At 39.8% G+C, this 22807-nt stretch overlaps 1 protein-coding gene across 2 annotated transcripts in view; it reads left to right on the top strand.

Annotated features, from left to right (window-relative positions):
- Positions 1-1297: 1297 nt before the first annotated feature.
- PLGRKT (plasminogen receptor with a C-terminal lysine) overlaps positions 1298-22807 on the top strand; it is a 32021-nt gene continuing 10511 nt past the window's right edge. Inside the window, exons 1-3 of one of the 2 annotated variants that reach the window (XM_012737909.2) lie at positions 1298-1444; positions 2491-2617; positions 4507-4593. In XM_012737909.2, the coding sequence (XP_012593363.1) occupies positions 4513-4593 (81 nt within the window). In that variant the 5' untranslated portion in view covers positions 1298-1444; positions 2491-2617; positions 4507-4512. Of the gene's footprint in view, positions 1445-1494; positions 1598-2490; positions 2618-4506; positions 4594-22807 lie in introns of those variants that run through there. The other variant, XM_012737914.3, reaches the window with a different exon arrangement.

The raw sequence follows: 22807 nt of genomic DNA, 5'->3' as shown, positions 1-22807 counted from the left end.
TGGAAGACTCCAGCCGGATATTAGAGCTGCAAGGACAGAGAGGTAGGTCTTTCTTCTCTACCCTGTCCCTGCTTTGGGCTTAGGTCCGAGCATTGGCTACAATTATAGGGTCCCACCCTGCTCAGCTGAAGGTTGGCATTGATTTCTTTCCTCTACTGGATAACATAGCTCCTGTTGTGTACCCTTTCCTACGGCCACAGCTACAGCTCCTGCTGGTTTTAGTAACTGCTCCCTTCCCTCTGTCCCTTCAGGCCTAGAGTTAGTAACAGCTCCCTACTGTTGCTGGTTTATTACTACTGTTTATTAAAGGCTAACTAGTTGCCAGACGCTGTGTTAAGTACCTCAATAATCTCATTTAGTCCTCACAACTCATCAATAAGTTAGATGGCTTTAGTCTTATCATAAAGGAGATAAAGTCATAGAGTGACAGTGACAGAGCTGGAAATTGAAAGTAGGTGTGTTTATATTAGAGTCTGTGCACCCAAACACTATTCCCTACTTCTTGTTTCAGTTGTTAACCACCCTCCAAGAGTGCCAAAGCTCCACATGGCTTCGCTCCTAGTAACCCACGCACTCCCGCAACTGGAAAAGAGGGTGCTGTTGCAATTCCCCATCCAGCCATTCAACCAATAGTATCTGGAATGTGAGACCCAAGTTGCAGAATACTGAGGGCCGCTGTTGACAGCACCCAGAAAAGCCCAGGAGGTCAATGCGCTGTTCACTCACATGCTGAGCCTGGAGGAGGTTAGGCGCCTTCTCTGCGATGTGGTACTTAGCCAGGGCTAAGGCAGGCACCTTCCTCATGGACCTTCTTCAAGGCCAGTGACTGGCAAAATGTATGCTCTTCTCCCAAGCCATTTGGTAGTAAAGGACAGAGTGCCAACAATTCAAGTGTTCTCTCAATAAGGCTGGGAGAGAGACTTGGCTTACTCAAGAAAGAAATTGCTGGTGGGGGTGAGAAGAGACGGACATCTCCCTGAGCAACAGGGAGGAAAGATGGCTCTGTCCAAAAGGGAAGATTTAGTCGTTTCGGTCCAGTCTGTTCTTTTTCGTTTCCTGGCTTACCTTTTGCCACTTTAGTGGTGGCAGTTTTACAGATAAGGATACTGAGGCCTCTCATTGAGATTTCCACTCTGCTTCCCCAGCCTCTGCTTCAAAATCTGACAGCTGAGTAGCAGCGGTTTTGAATTTGCCGCTTTGACCTGCCTCTCCCACCTCCGGTCCCCGAGTGCCTGGCCCGGAAGCACACACCAGGCTTCTGTCGGGAGTGCGGGCCCTCTCAGCAAGCCGAGGGCCGCGCTGATTGGCTGAGGCTCGGACTCTACTGTCATGGCCAGCCAATCCCGAGGCTCTCCGGGGCAAGGCCCGGTCCCTGCCGCGGACTAAAGGAATCCGGGCCCGGAGGCCTCCGCGGCGATCCGTTTGTCCCCGCGCCCGCTGCCCAGTGAGTGAGCGCCGGCCTCAGGCGGGCGGGTGGGTAGGAAGGGTCCGCACGGCTGCGTCAGTTGGCGCGAGCTCCCGGGCCCGGCGTGCCAGGCCGTGCGGGGCGCCCTCTCCACGTGGGCGCCCGCCCCTGGCTGTCCCCATGGTCTGATAGGTATTGCCAACCTCGTTTCTTCAGAGTCCGTTCTCGTCGCCTGGGCTCCTGACCTCTCCGTATCGTTATAATAGAGTCGGGGACTCTATCACCAGACACCCGCATACCATTGCGGGGAGTACCTAAATTACAGTCATTGGCTCCAGGGAGCGAGGGTGGAGTTCATTACAGAAAATCGGCAGGAAGCTTCCTGGTATTTGCAGGGGGAAGTGACCTAGCGCGAATGGAACCCAGATATTTGTTGAAAATGATTGTGATTACACGATGAGTTTAAAAGTAATGTGTCATTTGATCAGGAGATAAGTCAGCACAGAAATGTGGATGACAGATTCATGGAATTATCTTTTTTTTTTTTTTTCCGGAAAGTAAAATCAAATCCATGTTCTCACAAGTGACCGGAGAAAGTCTGCCTGGACCTTGCAGCCCCAATGCTGCTCCCCAGAAATACACCTTCCCACAGTAGTCAGTAGCACAGCTGAGGCAGGGCTGGAGCATTAAAGACTCCTTAAAAAGTCTCAGGAGTAATTAAAGGAAAAATGAAGGCAGAAGGGATTCAAATCGGCATTCTCAAGCCCTTCGAGAAACACTGGTGTCTTAAGTTGTATTCAGTAGCAAGAAATTTGTTACCCAAGATAAAGCATTAGAATTTTTCAAAGACTTGTGCAAATGAGTGAAGTCAAAGTTTTCCCTGTCGCAAGGTCATCTTGCTTATTTTCTGGTATATATTTTGTGAGTGGGAGAGAAAAAGCCGAGAGTATTCTAGACACCCTAAGGAATACCCCCAGACTTTGGAAAATGGCTTTGTGAGGGATGTGAGGGATGGGGAAGGAGAGGAGGTTGAAAGTACTGAACTCCAGGGTGAACTTGACAGGGTGTGGTATGTTTATTTTCAGGTGTGGTTTCCCAGAGGGAAGCTCTATTTCCTGCTTGGTTTCTACCTTTGACTTATCCTTCTAGGAGTGTCCTGTAACACATTCAAACTACAAGTCCAGACCCCGAGAGAGCAAGGCTCAGAAAGAGGTAAGACTAAATCCTAACTTCCCAGATACTTCTTCTTCTCCAGATTATTGACATAAGACCGTACCTTTCTTTGGGGGAGATCCACCTCCTTATAAATAGAAGCACTCTAAGGGATGCAGCTCTGTGACGTAGGGAGTAGGTGCATGGAGAAATGGTACTAGAGGATAGTTGTTTTCTTTATAAATGTTTGCAGCAGATGTAAAAATTCAACCATCCCCTCCTATGTGCAGAAGAAAAATAAAGAATGGCTAATGGCCTGAGCCACAGTTTTTCTTGTATCATTCATGCTTTGTACAAACATTTTTGGGAAGTAGATACCATGGAGACTGTCAAGATGGATAATATATTGCTCCTGCTTTCAGGCAAGCTCTGGTCTGCTATTAGAGACAATTCACATGGGAGCTGTCAAAATTTGGAGAAAGGAAAGAACTTCTGGGTCTTCCCACTCTCAGCAGGTGCCCTCTAGCTCCTGTCACAGGGTGCTGGAGTTGGATAGTGGCAGAGGGGAAGGGAAACCTCATGACCTCCCAGGCCTGTTCATGGCTGTACCTCTTCTCCCCAGTAAGTGGTTTGGCCTCCTGTGCCCAGCTTTGAAGCTGACTCTGGCTCAGAGCACCTGTAACTCCAGGGTATATCCTTGGCCAGAGTTCCAGGAAGTCATTTAAGTCTGGCTTGCAGCTCCCACTCACCTGGAGTCCCATTAGCGGGGCTAACCCATCCCACTTGACCTGAAATACTCCCCCCACCCCCACCACCTTCTAAGTTATCTAGAACCCAGGATTTCCTGATGAGGACATGGAAAATAGGATCTCTGGTTGGGCTTCCTACAGAATACTTATGAATCCTGGCTGTAAAGCATTGAGACTGGCCTCCCTGATCTAAGATTCCACAACCATACTCAACAGCCTATTAAATAGAAAAGGTATTGGCAACTTTGTTGAGGAGGGTAGAGAAGTTATAACTTTCCCCTGAGTTTTGCAGTCTTCTCAAAGTGCAATCAGTAACTAAGTGAAGGTCTTCTGAACCTCCCCAATTGGTTTAAGAGCAAAGACTGGAATTCAGGCCCACCCAGAGTTGGCAGCCTACTTAAGAACTTCTTATGTAAGATAAACAAGATAGATAATCTTGTGTATTCGTTTAAAAAGTGCTTTTCCCAGGACATGTGAATATCCCTATGTTTTTCCTCTTTTGAGAACTTCAGTGCACACTAGCTTGGAGAGAAGAAAGGTGAAGCTAGAGGAGGATGGCTGATGGATGGCAGCAGTGGGTGGATGGAAATAAGGGGCATGTAAAGAGGGCAGGGATCATGATGAGACTGCAGGAAGAATATCAATATGTGGACCTGGAAACACCTAAATCTGCTTAAAACACAAATGCAAGGAGCACAGAGAAATCTGTTCTCAAGATGCACAAGGTATCTTCTGAATCACCCCTCCTTGCATACAAAAGTTCTGTTGTCCAATCATACAGAAAGTAAGAGGTTAGAGGATATTCCCTTTGCTCCTCACCAGAAATAGAGTTGTTGTTGTTGTTGTTGTTGTTGTTTTCAAGTATTTAGTTCTCTAAAATTTATGTTGGGAAGAAAAATCAGGAAACATAGAGCGATATACTTATAGAGCGGGGAAAGATTTTGGAAATCATCTAGTTCAATCAGCTGGTCTTAGATGAGTAAATGATGGTTGGTTAAATATGGTCAACCATCATTTAGGCTGGTTAAATATGGCCAAGGTCAAGCAGGTAGTTGGGAGCCACGACTAGAATCCACACTATGTTCCTAGGTCAGAAATGTTATCTTTTTTTTTACTTTGTGATAAGCTCATATTAGCCCAAAACAGAGCATACAAAGATGCATGTAGTATGTTAAATCTCCTTGCTTTTTTACACTTTAGGTCAAGATGGGGTTTATATTTTCAAAGTCTATGAAGGAAAACGCACAAAATCAACAAGAGTTCATGCTTATGAATGCTCGACTTCAGGTACGTTTTAAAATAATTAAGCTATTATGTTGTTAACAATAGTTAAAATTTCTACCACATGTGTTCCAGCAGTGTGTTTTCTTTGACTCCGAAAGATAAAATGCTCTTGAGGGCTCTATCCTTAAAACAGATGAAATAGATTACTAGTTATCTGGTGAATAAGCTTGTTTAAATCTTAAATCAAGATAGTCATGTAAAAATTTCCGTAGTGCAGGAATAGATAACTGCTTGGAGTGTATGGTTGACTGAATAGTGGTCCCTAAAGACATCCATGTCCTAATCCCCAGGACCTGTGCATATGTTACTTTATATGGCAAAAAGGACTTTTCAATGAGATTATTTAAGAAGTTTGAAATGATGAGACTCTTCTGGATTATCCAGATGGATCCATTGCAATCACAGTGTTCTTAATAAGGGAAAGAGGGAAGCAGGAAAGTGAGAGTGAAAGGGAGAGAGATTTGAAGGTACTACACTGCTGGTTTTGAAGAGGGAGTATGAGTCATGAGTCAAGGAATTCAGGGAGCCTCTAGAAGCTGGAAAAGGCAAGAAAAGAGATTCTCCCCTAGAGCTTCCAGAAAGATGCAATCTTTCCAGTCCATTTGAAACTTCTAACCTCAGAACTGTAAGATAATAGATTTGTGTTGTTTTAAGCCAATCAGTTCATGATAATGTGTTACAACACCAAGAGGAAAGTAATACAGAGTGTGAAAACTTGGCACTGGATTTATACAATGACTGGATAGAAAGGATCAACACACCACAGAAGATTGTCTAATTGTCTACTATACATTGTCAAAAAGCATTTTAAAATGCTTTTTGTAAGTTGCTTGTAAAATGCAAGCAACTTTTTACAAGCATTGCTTGTAAAAATGCTTGTTGTAAGTCAAAAGGAAGAGTTAAAAGTTTAACCTGAATTATTTCTTTTAAATTTCAGACAAAGATCTCTAGACCTCTGTGGTCCACTGTAGCCCTGGGAGTAGAAGTTCCCACTGTGAGGCAGTATAGACCGTGGTTAAAAGTGGGTAATAAAGCCAGATGGCCTGGGTTTGAGTCCCAGTTCCCGCCCCAACTAACTGTACAACTTGTGCCTCAGTATCCTGATCTGTACAATAAGGGTAATAATATCCCCCTCAGATGGATGTTTTAAGGAGTAAAGAGAATATGTAGTATATAGAACAATACCTCAAGTCTTTAGAAAAATGCCTCTCACTCTATAAGTATTGATTGTTGCTGCTGTTATTATTACTGCTATTAATAGCAATTAAAGACTGACAAGCGTCTTGTGCAGTTGTGAAGACGGCTATCCACAAGCTAAGGAAAAAGGCCTGGAACAGACACTTCCCTCACTGCCTTAGCAAAGAGCCAACCCTGCAGCCACTCTGATTTTAGATTTCTAGCCTCTAGAGCTGAGACAATAAATTTCTGTTGCTTAAGCTATCCAGTTTGTGGTCCTTTGTTACGGCAGCCCTAGCAAACTAATACAGGGCATATTCGATACCTGTTTCTGACAGGTGGCACTGCTGTACTGAGCAATGGCTCTTCTGGAGGTTGACTGATTTTCCCCTTTTCTCTCTAGGACTCTATGTTTCTATTAGACCACCTGCAAGGGGTCTTTAAATCCCTGAATGGGAGGGTCACTGAGTCTTACAATACAAGCATCTCATCATACATTTATATGCGGGGACAGGGGGAGTGTGGACACACATCACAGTATCTTGAATTGGCTCAAGGCCCCTCTAATTTCCCATCTTCACTGTGAACTTTGCTCAAACCTTATCAGTTGAATTCAGGTGCTGCCCACCCCCATCAGAACACAAACCAAGCGTTTAATGTGGGTGCTTCAGAGGTTATACTAATTTCAGATTGTGCTGTCTTCCAGCTGGGGGAGATCAACTGGGAGTGCAGAAGGGCAGGGAGGGCTTTTTATCTTTTGGGTGCTGCTTCCTCCCCTGGGTACCGCAGCCTCTGGAGAGCACTGCCATTCAGGGGCATTGTTCTTTTAGCCTGCATTGGTGCCACAGTGCTGCCCTGCAGTCCTTGGCACTTCAGGCCACCCCATCACTTAGTACACTTTCTTTCCATGGGAGCAAGCAGACTTTGATTCCTACATCCAACTCCACCCCAGCGCTTAGTACACTTTCTTTCCATGGGAGCAAGCAGACTTTGATTCCTACATCCAACTCCACCCCAGCACTTAGTACACTTTCCTTTCATGGGAGCAAGCAGACTTTGACTCCTATATCCAGGACTATAAACGTTGGAGTCCTTCCCTTCCCTGAAGTTCCCCAGCATAACCAGCTTTCTTCCCTAAAGCAGCTGAAGTTGGGAGAGAGGTAGAAGAAGGGATGGGGTGTGGAGGGAGAGAGCAGCTCAGTGCCTATAAGCAAGGTTTTGTATTTACCTTCTCCTGCCACTGAGCTTAACAAACAAATTTCTAATGCTTTTAGTCTACCCAAAGTTCTCTATCCTCAATGCTGACACCATGGGTTTCAGCTTTGGGGACCCCTTGACTCAGCAGCCATAGCCACATTGCCTTGTATTTGGGCTGGAGTGTGGGGCTTTCTGCCCCACCATTATAACATCCTTCCCTTCTCCCACCCTGGAGGGGAGCATGCCACAGCCAAAGCACCATTTGGACAGCTTATTTTAACTCTTGTCTTTTGTTGCTCAGCCTCACTTAATGTACTGGACAATGAGGATCTTTTATTCCATTCTCCCACCTTCATTACCACCTAGGTGAGAGCATTTACTACCAGATCTTAGGGAGTCTTTTCACATCCTCTAACCCAACCAACAAGGGCCCTTGTCCTTTCTCCCCTAGAAAGTCATCTCTCTCTATCAGCATCTCATCCTTGTCACTGAAACTATAAGGCCCTGTGAAGCATCTGGGATTTTATCCTACTTGTGAACTATAGTAGTCCCCCTAATCTGTAGGGGATGCAGTCCAAGACCCTCAGTGGATGCCTGAAATCACAGGTAGTACTGAACTGTAGGTAATACTATGTTTTTCCCCTTACATGCATACCTATGATATTTAACTTTAATTAATTAAATTGTAATTTATAAATTAGCCATAGTAAGAGATTAACAACAACTAATAATATAATAGAATAATTACAACAATATAGTATAATAAAAGTTATGCGAATGTGGTCTCTCTTTTACTGTCTCTAAAAATGTCTTGTTGTACTATAGATCTTAGCAACCTCTGCATATGCTTTTTCCCCCTTTCCTTAATAAGTCAAGAACTTTAAACTTTTTACTTAAAAGAAGTACGTTATGCCTTCTCTTTGGCAAGTCTGAATTGTTGGCATCACTTCCCTTGTACTTTGGGGCCATTATTAAGTAAACTAAGGGTGACTTGAACACAAGCACCGTGATACTGCGACAGCTGATCTGATAACTGAGATGGCTACTAAGTGACTAATGGTCAGGAAACATTGACAGCATGAATGTGCTGGACAAAGGGCTGATTCACATCCCAGTCGTGATGGCACAAGATTTCATCATGCTACTCAGAATGGGCATGCAATTTGAAACTTATGAATTGTTGTTTTTTCTGGAATTTTCCATTCAGTATTTTCAGACCAAGGTTGACCGTGGGTAACTGAAATGGTGGAGAGCAACACCACAGATAACTAGTGGGGGGAACTACTGTAACAAATTAGCCTGTTACTGTTTCATGGATGCTGGCAGAAGACTTAATTACTCATAGCACAGCAAGCAGTATGTGCACACTGTTGGCAACAGTCTTCTATGCACTCCAGGTCCCATGGATGGGATGTAGGTGAGCTTGGTTGGGTGTTGAGATGAGTGCACTGGGTTTGTGGTACAGCTGAGGAACATTGAGCTTATGGAATCTATCATTTCTATCGTAAGTGGTGAGCAAGCCTACACTTTGTGGGGAGATGTTACTTCATCCCTCAAAGGAGCCTCCTGCAAACACAACTCTGGGAAATGGACTAGGCAAAGAGCTGTCAAGGCCTGCATCCTTGGCCTACCCAGCAAAATTGTGCAGGAAGACTCAGTGCCCATGGTAGATTGATTCTCCCAATACATGTGCCACTTCAGATGACTAATTGTTTCTTGTTGATTAAGGTATACTTTATTATTTATCTTTTAATTTCAAGGAAATATGACTAGGAGAATACAGATCAGCACCATTGAACCAGCCTTCTAACCCTAGAGCAACTTGAGTTCTGATCCTAACTGGAGCATCTTAGGGAGAAACATTCTCATCTATAGCAGTTTTGGAAGATTGAGTTGGTCCTGGAATGTTTCCTATTTAAAGGAATTAAAGGCATCATTCTTAGGGTTTAGAGCTGTTCTTTTTTTAGAGTGTGAAATATTTGATATATACAGAATATATTTATATTGAATATAAGTTATGAAGTGTAATTAAGTGAACACCATGAACCCACCACTAAACTCAAGATTTATGTTGTCAAAAGCTACCTGTGGGTTCTTCCCTACATCTTAAGTGAATCTAAACACCGAAGGCTGGGCTGGAATTGACCTCATGTCCCAGAAGTGCCTAGGACTGAGAAGGACCCTGCACATGGAAATGGAAGGGGCCACTGAGGTGGGAGATGGCATGCCCTTGAAAGGTCTTCAGAGGTGAAGTTCAAAAAAATCCAAATTGAAATGCCATGTCTAAATGATATCTTTAGACTATGATTTAGTCTTCTGACAATTTTCCTATTCAATAGCGCCTCAATGAAAAGGGTAAATAGAAGAAATAAAGCAAAACATTTATTAGAGAAAAGTCTAACAATGGGAATGCCCAGTGGAGTATTTTTCTATATTTTTTCCATAGTAAAAGATAAATCACAACTCAATCATTTTCTTTTGAGACAGAATCTTTCTCTGTTGCACAGGCTACAGTGCAGCAGCAGCATCATAGCTCATGACAGCCTCAAACTCCTAGGCTCAAACAATCCTCCCACTTTGGCCTCCCAACTAGCTGGGACTATAGGTGCATGAAACCACACCTGGCTAATTAAAAAAAAAATTTTTTTTGGAGGTGGAGCTCACTATGTTGCCCAGCCTGCTCTTGAACTCCTCAAGTGATCCTCCTGCCTTGGCCTCCCAAAGTGTGGGATTACAGGCATGAGCCAATATGCCTGGCAATGATTCCTTATTATTGTTTATTATTTGGGAGAAAAAGGCCAAAATTATTGATTCAACCACATCTCTTATACCACGTTCTCCATCCTGGCTGAACATTTGATTCATCCAGGGAGGTTTAGATGTCTGGATCCTACCCCAGACCACTGGGATCCCTTCATGGCTGGGTGTAGACATTATTATTTTAAGTTCTCCAGGAACTACAATGAATATCCTGGGTTAAGAAACTTTGTCCTTTCCTTCTTTGTCTGTGATGCTACAGAATCACAATTGATGATTGGCAACGACTTAACATAATCTATATTGGAGATGGAAACCATGTAAGTTTTCAATTAATAGTAATTTAATCATAAAATGAAATTAAACCAGTCACTAGAGTCTGGTTAATAAAATTTATAAAAGGCCTTAAATAAAAATCTTTTTTATTAACACCTTTGGTTCAAATTGTGATGGAAGGGATTCACACTACCAGTTATAATGATATTTTTCAGATCATCAGCAAACTTTAATTTCCCACTGCCTTTTCTAGCTTGTATTACTGAGAAGGATGGATGGATGGTTACACTCGATATAGTGAATATCACTCATATAAAGATGAATACTTTCTTAAAATGCCAGTAGATGGCACACTTGAACTAATTTTATATCACCTAAGTGGCTGGAAAACTTGACTTAAGTATGATAGAAACTGGCAGTGAAAGTAGAGAGAATGAAAGAAGAACAGATTCCATAGGTCCATGCTATGCTACAGTTCTATGTAGGTAAAGCAGTGTGGTCAATATAAAGATTAATTGGGCAGTGAACAAATGCTTGTTTATTGTTTATTATATTTATACAACAAATTGAAGATTTTTAAAAAATACATGAGAACCAGACTTTGGCCTGTATATCTATTGTTAGGAGTTTTGTGTTAAGAAAATGAGGCATAGCTATAAACCCCAAAATACACTTATTTAATATGTACAAAATAGTGGGCTACATGCTAAGCAGGATTCAGAAATGGATAAGGCATGAGCTCTATATTGAAAAAACTTCCTGTCTAGTTTTATGGGAAAAGAGCGAGATATGCTGCAAATAACCAGATGGGTCTCTGTGTGTGTGTGTGTGTGTGTGTGTGCGCGCGCGCGCGCATGCGTGTGTACAAGGCAGAATATTGGCCCCTTAAAGATATCTATGCCTTCATTCCTGGAATATATAACTATATTACTTTATATGGCAAAAAGGGGCTTCTTTGCATATGTGATTAAGGGAACAGATCTTGTGATGGGAAAATTATCCTGGATTGCCCATTTGAGCTCAATCTAAACACATGAGTTCTTAAAGTAGAGATCTTAAGAGAGAAGAAGGGTCAGAGAGATGTGACATTGCTGGCTTAAGAAATGGAGGCAGGGTCCCATGAACCAAGACATGTAAGTGGTCTCTAGAATCTGGAAAATACTAGAAAATAGATTTCCCTCTACACCCTCCAGAAAGGATCATTACTTTGTAGACACCTTGACTTTAGCGCACTGAGATTGTGTTGGACTTCTGATGGCCTTGTAAGCTACTAGATTTGTGGTCATTTGCCTATATAGCAGTATAGAAAATGGATACAATGTATATGAGAGATAATACATTCACATATATATTAAAATAAATCTATGTTGAATGTTCCCATTTGAATTTCTTAACAACCTGTAGCTGAGATACATGGGGCCTGGCAGTATAATTATTCATAGTGTGTTTCAAGAATAAAGAAGGTGTTCCTCAACTGTGTCAAATACTATAATACAAAGAAGTCAAAGGAGAAGAAAGGATGTGAAAAGGCATTTAGAAAACATTAGTGTCTGGAAGAACCGTTCCGGTAGAATATGAGAGGAGAAACCAGTCTGTAATGTTCTGAGTGTATGTAATGAAAAAATGAAGGCAGAATGTATAGACTTCCTTAGTTTTTGGTGAAATCTAACAATGCAGATAAAAGATAAAATATGTTCTGAATGTAGTCATAACAGGAAAGTTTTGACTCTCCCGTCAAAGCCTCAGCTTGCAGCACACACAGGATGGCCGGGACCTGACAGGGGGAGCCGGTCTTGTTGGTGGGGCTGCCCGCACCTTCCCGGTCACCTCTGGGATAGTAGCTGTCACGATGGGGCAGATGAGAAGGGCTGCTCCTCTTCTTTAGTGCTTCGCCAGGAAATGCATGGGTTGTGCAGATACACTGCGTAGCCACGCCCATCACTAGGGCTTATTTTCGGGGTAGGGCTTATATTGCGCAAATGCTTAGAAATCCTGGTAGGGCTTATTTTATGGGTAGGTCTTAATTTTGGGAAACACAGCAAGAATTTAGGGCAACAGGGGAGGATTTCTAGAGAGAAAAGAAAAGCCCCTATACACATCCTTAATTTTAGGATTAAAGGGAACAATCCGAGGTATCATTAAAGTTGAATAAATTGACTACATGAAGAATGAAAGTGAATACATATTTTTTAAAAATCTTTTATTTTGAAATAAAACAGAAAAACTGCAAAAGTAGCATGGAGGGTTTATGTATACCTTTTATCCAGCTTCTTCTAATATTAACAATTTACAAAATCATTGTACAATGATCAAAACAAGGAAATTAACATTGGTACAATACTGTTAATTAAACTACTGATTTTTTTGTTTTGAAATATCACCAGTTTTTCTCCTAATGTTCCTTTTCTGTTCCAGGATCCAATCCAAGATCTCACACTGCATTTAATTGTTGAGTCTCCTTATTGTCCTCCCATCTGTGACAGTTCCTCATTCTTTCCTTAGTTTTCATGATAAGTACTTTTGATGAGTATTTGTCAGAAGAAAAATCTTTTTTGCCTTTATTCTTATTGTGAAATATGAATTACTTCTAATTTGTGACTTTAGGAATGAGAATCATTCTGTGTTCCTTCTACTGACTCTAAAAACAAAGTGGCTGTTTTTGATGGGCTAAATTGTTGCGATAATTGTCACTGTAGACAACTCCATAGTTGGCTTCCATCTGCACATTGAGAAGAGTGATGATATAGATGCAATAAAATAATGCTTATGTACTATTTGAGCAGAGATTTCCAGGAAGGCAAAACTATATTATCCTAGGTTTGTTCTTAAACGTACTTTAATATTTGGAGTGCCATTTGGATATTTCCTGTGTCCGATTTCTTTTTACTCTCAAGAGATTTGGCATCTTTCCAATACTCAGTATTTACTTTACAACTAATTCAGATTTGTATATAACTGTAATTTCTTGCTAAAATAAAAAAGGTTAACAATTTTTAAAAATTGCTCACCTTTAATATTTTCTAAGACTTTTGACTCTAAACAAGAACTTTGAAAATACTCTCTCATGCTAGCTCTAATCAGTATTTCTATTTTTGGGGGGGGGGGCGGAGACAGAGTCTCTGTGGCCTGTGATAGCTAGTCCGTGGCATCAGCCTAACTCACAGCAACCTCAAACTCCTGGGCTCAAGGGATCCTCTTGCCTTAGCCTCCCGAGTAGCTGGGACTACAGGCACGTGTCACCACACGCAGCTAATTTTTTCTATTTTTAGTTGTTTTGGCTAATTTTTTTCTATTTATAGTAGCGATGGGGTCCCGCTCTTGCTCAGGCTGGTCTCTAACTCCTGAGCTCAAGCAATCCTCCCACCTTGGCCTCCCAAAGTGTTAGGATTACAGGCGTGAGCCACTGCGCCTGGCCTAATCAGTATTTTATATAAATCAAGTGACTGTTCGTCATTCTATGACACTTTCCTACCCCGACCCCTACCCCCACCCAGGTGCATTCTTTCCCCTGAGCCCAGGGAGTCTGGTCCTCAGCACTGCATTTCCTGGGCTCCCTTGCCCTCTGGCTTCTGGTTGGGCTCAGCTAGTGGGAGGCATCAGCAGGGGTCTGAGGGTAGGGAGACAGTGAGGTTAGGTTGTGTTCTGGCAATGGCAGTGGATTCCTAAGCCACAGATATTTTCAGGTGTTGCCTCTTCCAGTAGCTCCAGCCCTCACTGAGTCTGGCTAACATTGTATCCTCTGCCTTCCCCATTTTGGCGTAGGAGTATTAAGGACTTCCTGCTGTTGTCAACCTCTAGATACCTCACTATTTTGTGTTGAATAACTTAAACCCTGCCCACAGACAGTGCAAAGTCTCCTCATTAAATTGTTCTCAGTTAAACTCTTTTTGGAGCGTGCTCTCCCCTTCCTGTTGACTCCTCATTGAAAGAAAATAATGGGTATGTGTATGTTTCCTTTTAAACACTATCTAAAATATAAAATGTATCTGCATTTATCGTGAACTCTAAAAAGGTAGTTTTTAGTGTGTGCATTAAATTGTAACCAGGCTTCTGGCGATTTGTAGATTTATTTTGTAATCCCCAAAACTACATGAGATGAATGCTAAAGCCTTTGCTATAAGTCAGTACTCAGTGATCTAAGATAGTTGGCCATTTCTTTAAAACATTCCCCCTTTGGCTATGTACATGAAATGAAATGAGACATGGGTATGCTCACCCAACAAAAGACCTAGAACTCAAGCATGTTACCTGGAATTTACAACAGAGCAGCTAATTCTTTAATACAATTGATGTCCCCTTCCAGATATAGGTATTGGAACCACAGAAAAGTTATAGAACTACAACTTATGCACATACCTAGAGAATAAGCTAAACTAGATAGATTCTCTCTTCCAAATACCCATTTTCTTCAGGCATATAACAATTGTCACATCAAACCAAAGTAAATAATGCTGATTTAGTTCATTCATGAGTGGTGCATATTGGTCTCAAGGTAAAAGGCTCTACTTAAAAAAGTGGAGACAAAATTTTCTTGTTCTTTTGTGAAGTTTCTTAGTATACTGGAACCATTTCTAATCTTTCTCTGGGGTATAGACATAGACTTGTGGTAGAAGTGAACCATCTTAATTACTAATTCTGTCACCTAATTGGACTTTCTTATTTGATTTACTGTGTTTATGCCTTATTCCAATATCATGCAAAGACAATAATGTTAGACAAATTCATTGTGAACAAATTCATATAGGTATATATTAAAATATTAAAGTATGATCTAAAACAAGGTTTTGCTACCCCTTCCTACATTTAAACTTGTTATTCCCTCAGTTATGATTTCCACCTGTTTTTGGTGGACTCCTGTTAAATTTCATGACTTGGGCTTACAGAGATATCTATTGTACAGGTTAGGTAATGAAATGCTAAACTTTTATAGTACTTGAAAATGACAGCTTTAAATACTAATATCAGTTACACACATAATTTAACAGATGCAGTTAAGAGCAGCAATATCATTTTCCTTTCCTTTTAAAATTATAGTTTTAAAGTCAAATTTTATTATTTTTACGCCAATTATTTTAAGATCACATCTAAATTGGTTCCTAGGATTTTTGAGAGTAAAGTCTCCAAATACACCACTTCTTCTACTCTTGTACTTAAATTTAGGTGTGGATTTGTAAAGCAATGCCTCAGAACTTTAAAAAAATATATGTAATAATTTGATTTTAATGCTGTCTAGAAGTACAATCAAACATGTTAGTATTTTCATTGACTTCTTCTCTTAATGTTTATGTTAATGAGAAAACCCCAAAGAGAATATTCTAATACTGATTTATTTGACATTTTTTAAGCACTGACAGTATGCCAGGCCCTGTGCTAGTTAATAAGCATAAAAAGATAAAAAGACAAGGTCGATAAGTTTTATAATATTTATATATTATGAAATGTTTCAAATTATTTCACATTGTACTTTTCTTGGAAGAAGAAATATTTGAAATATGTTCAGTAAACAAAAATGTTGTGTTCTCTTTGTATCTATTAGGAAAGTTAGTGATGTTAGTTTTAAGGTTATAGTTAGGTCTATTTCAAGTATATTTACTAAAAATAGGTTAGAAATATGGGGGTTATTAGTTTAGGGATTTATTTATTATGGTAAGGTAATTATGTCAGCATCTAATTTTTGTTATATGTGGGCACATTCATTTGATTTTTTTTCAATCATTGTATATATTTGGATGCCAAATTATAGTATAATTATTTTCAGTTGTGTATTCCAAAACAAAAATATTGTTTTGAAGCCATATTTGTTTTGAGGAAATTTTGAACACGAAGACCTCAAAGTTTTAAAAGCCATATTGGAGTGGGGGGTTATGGGTTATTTTCATATCTAGAAAAATTTTGTAATTATATTTTATCTCACAATATACACAAACAAAAAGTACAGTGAAAGCTGTAACTGTAGACCTTATACCTTAATATTAGCAACTAATAAGTTGCCTACAATCTTTTGGTAAATGTTTTTGTACATGGTATAATAAAGATTTCATACCACCATAAGAACTGATTGTAAATGTATATTTTACTTCAATATTTGTTCATATTTATAGTTTTTTATATTTATGTATTTAAAGTTTTAGGACACTTAACAGCAAAGGAAATTTCATTAGGTTAGATTATTAAAAAAAAAATTTCAATACTAATCCATTTTTAAGTAATATTTTGTTGCTATGCCCTTTTAATAATATGCCAGTTAGAACTTTTATAATTGATAACTATCATTTGCAAGAATTAGATATCCAAAACATAACACAGTATGAAGAAAAGGGAAAAATATGCCTATTGTGACATATAAAAGGAAGAAAAAATAATCTTCAGAAGCAAGGGAAGTCAAGTAAAATGATGGCGGCAGTGGTTTTGTCCTCTTCATGTATTTTATTCAGGGAAAAACAACATAGTGGTAAAATGCCACCCAATATCATGTCACCATATAGTGCTTTCTTTTAAAAACATACTTAAGTATTATGTAATTTCCCAAAAGGTTTGTGATAGAAGAAAGTATTTCAGACGTGGACCTCTCCAGTTAGAGGATCCCAAAGGCACATGTATTCATGTTACACCCCTCATGTTCTGTCGTGGGTTAGGATGCCGTGGGGGAAGGAATGGCAACAGGTTCAAAGCTTTAACAAATTGAAAACTTACAGCATCTAATTATTATTAACTTAGAAATCAAATTGTTGGCCAGGCGCTGTGGCTCACGCCTGTAATCCTAGCTCTTGGGAGGCCGAGGCGGGCGGATTGCTCAAGGTCAGGAGTTCAAAACCAGCCTGAGCAAGAGCAAGACTCCGTCTCTACTATAAATAGAAAGAAAATTAATTGGCCAACTGATATATATACAAAAAAAAAAAAAAAAAAAAGAAATCAAATTGTTGCCTGTGGACTTCCTTCACCAAAGGGACTCAAAGCACTTGCTACAAAGAGGGAAGATTATTGCTCACTTCTCTCAGTTTTCCTTCCCCAGACAAAACCTTGTGCCACTTGCTTGGCTTAACAGAATTAACATTTTTTGTTGGATCACTTGACACTGTTTTTGGATAATTAGTATCTATTAATACATATCTTCTATGATAACAAGCATATCACTTCTGGAGGGTCCCTGTCATGCTGACATGGGCAGTAGGTTTCTCATTCTTCCTGATTCTGGGCAGCAGAGCATTGCTGGAGGATAATCTGCCTTGGTGTCTCTCCTTTAGGGAGTGGATTTAGGGGATGGGTGAGGATGCAGCTGCTGCCATATCAGCTTGCCCAGAGTCACATAGAGAACCTCACACTCGTAAGGGACCTTATTTAAATTGTCTGCTCCCATTTTGCTGTCCATCCATCCATCCACTGATATCTTTCTTTTTGAACTTTTTTTTAAATTTCAAAATATTACAGGGGTACAAATGTTTTTGATTACATGGAATAGCTTTTGCAATGTGTAAGTCAGGTCTATCAGTGTGCCCATCAGCCAGATAGTGTTTATTGTGCCTGTTAGGTAGGTAGGTCTTCATCTATCTCCACTCCCTCCTGCTGATTTCCACTGAGTTTTACTTCCCTCTGTGCATGTGTATGTTCATTGGTTAGTTCCTGTTTAATAGCAAGGACATGGTGTTTCTTTTTCCATTCTTTAGATACTGCACTTAGGATAATGGTCTTCAGTTCCATTCAAATTGTTGCAAAAGGCATTAAGTCATCCTTTTTATGGCTGGGTAGTATTCCATGGTATACATATATCACATTTTGTGATTCCGCTCATGAATTGATGAGCACTTGGGTTGATTCTACATCTAGGCAATTGTGCATCGTGCTGCAATAAACATTCAAGTGCAGGTATCTTTTTGATAAGATGACTTTTTTTCCTTTGGGTAAATACCCAGTAGTGGGATTGCTGGATCAAATGGTAGGTCTACTTTCAGTTCTTGGAGGTATTTCCATACTGTTTTCCATAGAGGTTGTACTAATTTGCAGTCCCAAAACAGTGTATAAGCACTTCTTTCTCTCTGCATTCATTCCAGCGTCAATTTTCTGTTTTTGAACTTTTTAATAAAAGCCATTCTAACTGGGATAAGGTGATATGATTTTAATTTGCATTTCCCTGATGATTAGTGATGTTGAACGTTTTTTCATATGTTTATTGGCCATTTGTGTCTTAAGTTCTTTTGATAAATTTCTGTTCATGTCTTTTGCCCACTTTTTAATGAGGCTGTTTATTTTTTTTTCTTGATGGTTTGTTTGAGTTGTTTATATATTCTAGATGTTTTTAGAGGTGGGGGTCTCACTATGCTGCCCAGGGTGGTCTTGAACTCCTGGACTCAATCAAGATTCTCCTACCTCAGTATCCCGAGTAGCTGGGACTACAGATGCATACCACAATGCCTGACTAATTTTTTTTTTAATTTTTTGTAGAGACAGAGTCTCACTATGTTGCCTAAGCTGGTTTCAAACTCCTGGCCTCAAGCAATCCTCCTGCCTTGGCCTCCCAAAGTGCTGGGATTGTAGGTATGAGCCACTGTGGCTGGCCTGTAAGAGTCTTTTCTTCCCAAATCATCAAGCATTTGAATATGGTTATTATAATTCAGTTTTTACTGTTCATTTCCGTGAAGGCATAGACTTGTGTTTGATTGACCTTTTAGTTATTATTAATCTTAGAAATCTTTAAAATAGAAATCTGTATTCTCTTTGAAACCTACTCAGGAAAAACAAAAACAAGAACAACTAATTTTATGTTAAATCAGCAAATTGTTAAATATTGTTAGAAGGAAATTACTTAATCCCTTAAGTTTACTTATCCTTATTACCAGATTATTAAAGAAATAGAAACCTCAACACAAACTACAAGCTAGTAATCTTTGAATCCAAAAGAAAATAATAGAGAAGAAAAAATTAAGATTGTTAATTCTATTACTATATGATTTCCTTTGAAGCACATATCATCTGTTGCTAAGTAAAAAGTCAGATTAATATTGAGAGTTCTTATAAAATTATAGAAGAAACTTTTGAGAGGTATGATAATAAGATGTAATGTTAGAATTATTTACACTTACCTTATTGGGATTTTTATAGCAACATTGTTTAACTGCTAGACCTATTTTTTTAAAACTCACATCTTTCACACTAGATATACTAAAAATCAACAAGAGGAATAAGCAATACAAAGAAACCTTTTAAATTTATTTCATACTGTTCTATGAGATGTCCACTGTTCAAACCACTATTTCTTGTGTAAATGGTAGGAAGAGGAAAAAAAGGATGTTGTTCATCCCCACTCCACTCACTGAGGGAGAAAATGAAAATTGTGGGGTGACATTGTTATAATATTACAAATAGTTTTTTTTTTTTTTTTTGAGACAGAGTCTCACTTTTGTTGCCCAGGCTAGAGTGAGTGCCATGGCGTCAGCCCGGCTCACAGCAACCTCAAACTCCTGGGCTCAAGCGATCCTCCTGCCTCAGCCTCCCGAGTAGCTGGGACTACAGGCATGTACCACCATGCCCGGCTAATTTTTTGTATATATACTTTTAGTTGGTCAATTAATTTCTTTCTATTTTTAGTAGAGACGGGGTCTCGCTCAGGCTGGTTTCGAACTCCCGACCTTGAGCAATCCGCCCGCCTCGGCCTCCCAGAGTGCTAGGATTACAGGCGTGAGCCACCGCGCCCGGCCTACAAATAGTTTTTAAAATCCAGAAGTTGTTTTACTAAAGGACATGCCAATAATATTAAATAACAGCTCATTTTTACGAAGTGCTTATTAAATGTCAGTCACTAGTCTGAGCATTTTGTGTATTCTCTTATTTCATTTCATGATAACCTAGTAAGGAGATCAAATTATTATTTCCACTTTACCAATGAGATAACTGAAGCCCAAAGAGGTTAAGTAGCTTCCTTAAGTCACACAGCTAATATGTAGGTGGAACCCAGATTCAAACCAGGGAGTCTGACTACAGAATTTAAACAATTGTTTCTTTCTGCTTCAAATATGTATTCATAAAACATATACAAAAGCTGAGACATTCTATTATAAGAATATGACTTAACAATAAACAATTTGCCTTATGAGTAACAATATTATAATTGCACACTAATATATAGTGATTAGGAAGTGTGAGTAGGAGCTTTGAGATGAAATTTAGGATAAGCTGTGAAAATAGGAAATATATCCCTCTGGGGATTGACTGTCAATGGCAATTCATTTATATGAGTATATTAACCTTCAGCAATTAATCAGAACTACGATAGTATATTTACTGTGAGCATCTATAACAATTGGACAAGTGTCACTTAATTTATCCCAAGAGTACCTCTCTGGAGTACTGAGGAGACCAGATGATGTAACTGTTATTACAATGTCTAACATTTAAGTGGAAAAAACCCAAAGGCACAGAAAAATCAAGAGATTTGTCTCAAAGTGTTCAGTGTGAGTAAGTCTTGTTTTGATTAAACATGAATTCCCCAGCGTTGTTGTTCTAAGAGATTTGCCACCTCACACTTTCCCCTCTAGGTTTCATAGTACAAATGTCAGTGCTGTAAGAGGGGAGACTCATGCTGCCTGGGCAGGCCAACTCCTCGCCTCTGTGCACCCTGGCAGCTAAGGAGAACAGCCTCAGATTGTCCAGCTGAGAGGGACACGCCCCTGCCCCTCCTGCATGGCAGCCATGAGGGAGGGGAGGTACGTCCAAATTACCTGTGGGGCTTCCAACAAACACCCTTTCCCCAGATTCTACAGAGAACTTATGTCACCAGCTTCAGGGTGTCAGCAAACTTGCTAAAAGTTTAAGAACAGCTGAGCTAGATAAAGCATGAGTATGATTGACAATATCAGGACGTCTCTGGGGCTGGCTGCTTTGTTTCTTGGTTCATCCACAGCAAAGGGCTAGCCTGACTTCTGCTTCAAGGCCACAAACCCTGCCTTTTTCTCTGGAGGACGATCTCCGAAAATGTGTGCCACTCATCACAGGGTGATGTGGAAAAAACAGAGCTGGATCTACACCAGTTTATCACCGCTTCTGCACAAAGACTCTAAGAAATGGCTAATATGTTATGGCCCGTTACATGTGACAAACGAGTTTCGTAGAATTTTATGATATGAAACCAAAGTGTGCTACCCTTGGGAGAAATATTTTGATAATCTAGATGAGATTAGTATTGCAGCAGTTTGTGACTTCTTTCTCTTATCTTAGCTTTTATCTCTCAGGCAATGTTTTTGGAAATGTTGGCTTTTTTCTATTCCACCCCGAGAAACCAAATGCTGTAAATTACAATTGCTTCAAAGATGAGTAATCTTATTTTGATTTAGCATAAATCAGAACCATATTGCATCATACAAAGTTGCCTCAAATCGATGATTTTTGATAAAGTTAATGATGCTTTAAGTACACACAAACATTTAACCATTTGAGTCAAGTTTTTAAAGTCTTTTGTGGCCAACATCAATTCAAATACTTTTCTGGTTAGGGATCATCATTTTTCTTAGCAACCCCTGCTTTGATATTTAGGTTAAAGAAACCTAATAGTGCAAAAACAAACAAACAAACAAAAACCCTTTTCTCTACTTTGTCTTTATATGGCCTCTGGTCACTAGGGAGGATGCCATCTTATCATGGAGTGTGAGCCAACAACTCCTATCTCTTTCTGTTTCTTTCCTGGGCTCGTATTGGGTCACCTATGAAATTTCCAGCTCCTTCTGAGAGCTTCCAGAGAGTGAATCATCTGCAAAGCAGAGATGATGGCATGTCTAGGGCTAAGCAATCAGGGTCTTCCTAGATCAGTTTCCCTTCTCTGCCCACCTCCCCAAGTTCTCTCTGATGACTTATTACCCAGATGGTACCAGAGGAAACTAAAAGTCTTTCCAAAGTCGTTTAATTACCCACTCAAAGCACATGACATTTTATATATACAGAGAAAGAAAAGTGTACCCCTAGGAGCTGGTCTGGTAACTAAGGAGAATGCCATCTTAGAACTCTTAGATCCATACAAATCAGAGCATGACAGCATGGAAAAATAATCATTTGTTTCCATTTCAGGAATTAATGGTTATTTTGTTATAATCATAAAATGATATATTTGAGATCATATATATTTGAGATCAATATATCATAAAATGATATATTATATTTGAGATCATATGGGAACATGAATGTTAGAAGTATTATTTTCCAGAAATGGATAAGTAAAGAATGAATTCTTTCCACAGTCCACTTTTATATTAAAATTAGGTTTATATTGGAAATTTCTAACTTAAAGACATGCCTAAAATTATTTAGTATTGGAGGGAGAAACCTGCTCCATGAGTCCTAAGCACAAAAAGTTTGAGGGCTTTGCCCGCAATCACATGACAGAACTAGAATTTAACCCAAGTTGATGTGACTCCAAAATCTGAGCTCATTCATAAGCAAAAAGGTGTGGAAATGTGAGCATGTAGTCTTGGTGAGGATTGGAGGCTGGGGGGCAGGGGAAGATTGGCACTACATGAAGCTAGAGAGGTAAATTGGGATAGGATTTTTAAAGGCCATGTCCTGTCTAGGAGTTAAAGAACCAATGATTTTAAGCAGGATCAATTTTGAGAGGAATCTGGAGTAGTATAAAAAGTGGATTAGAGGAAGAAGAAGCCAAGAATAGAGAAGATAATTAACAATAATTGCAGTGGTCCTATTGATGGGTAATGATGATCTGTACTGGAGCAGGAGCCAAAGGTAGGAGACTAGGTTCAAGAGACATGCAGATATGTTTTGGTGGTGGTTGCTATCCATTTCCCAGTGGAGATACTCAATAAGGCTGTTGGAA

This window comes from Microcebus murinus, chromosome 12 (genome assembly GCF_040939455.1).
Source record: "Microcebus murinus isolate Inina chromosome 12, M.murinus_Inina_mat1.0, whole genome shotgun sequence".
Taxonomy (NCBI): domain Eukaryota; kingdom Metazoa; phylum Chordata; class Mammalia; order Primates; family Cheirogaleidae; genus Microcebus; species Microcebus murinus.
Note: the sequence above shows the minus strand (reverse complement) of the source record. Positions and strands in the feature narration are given on the sequence as shown.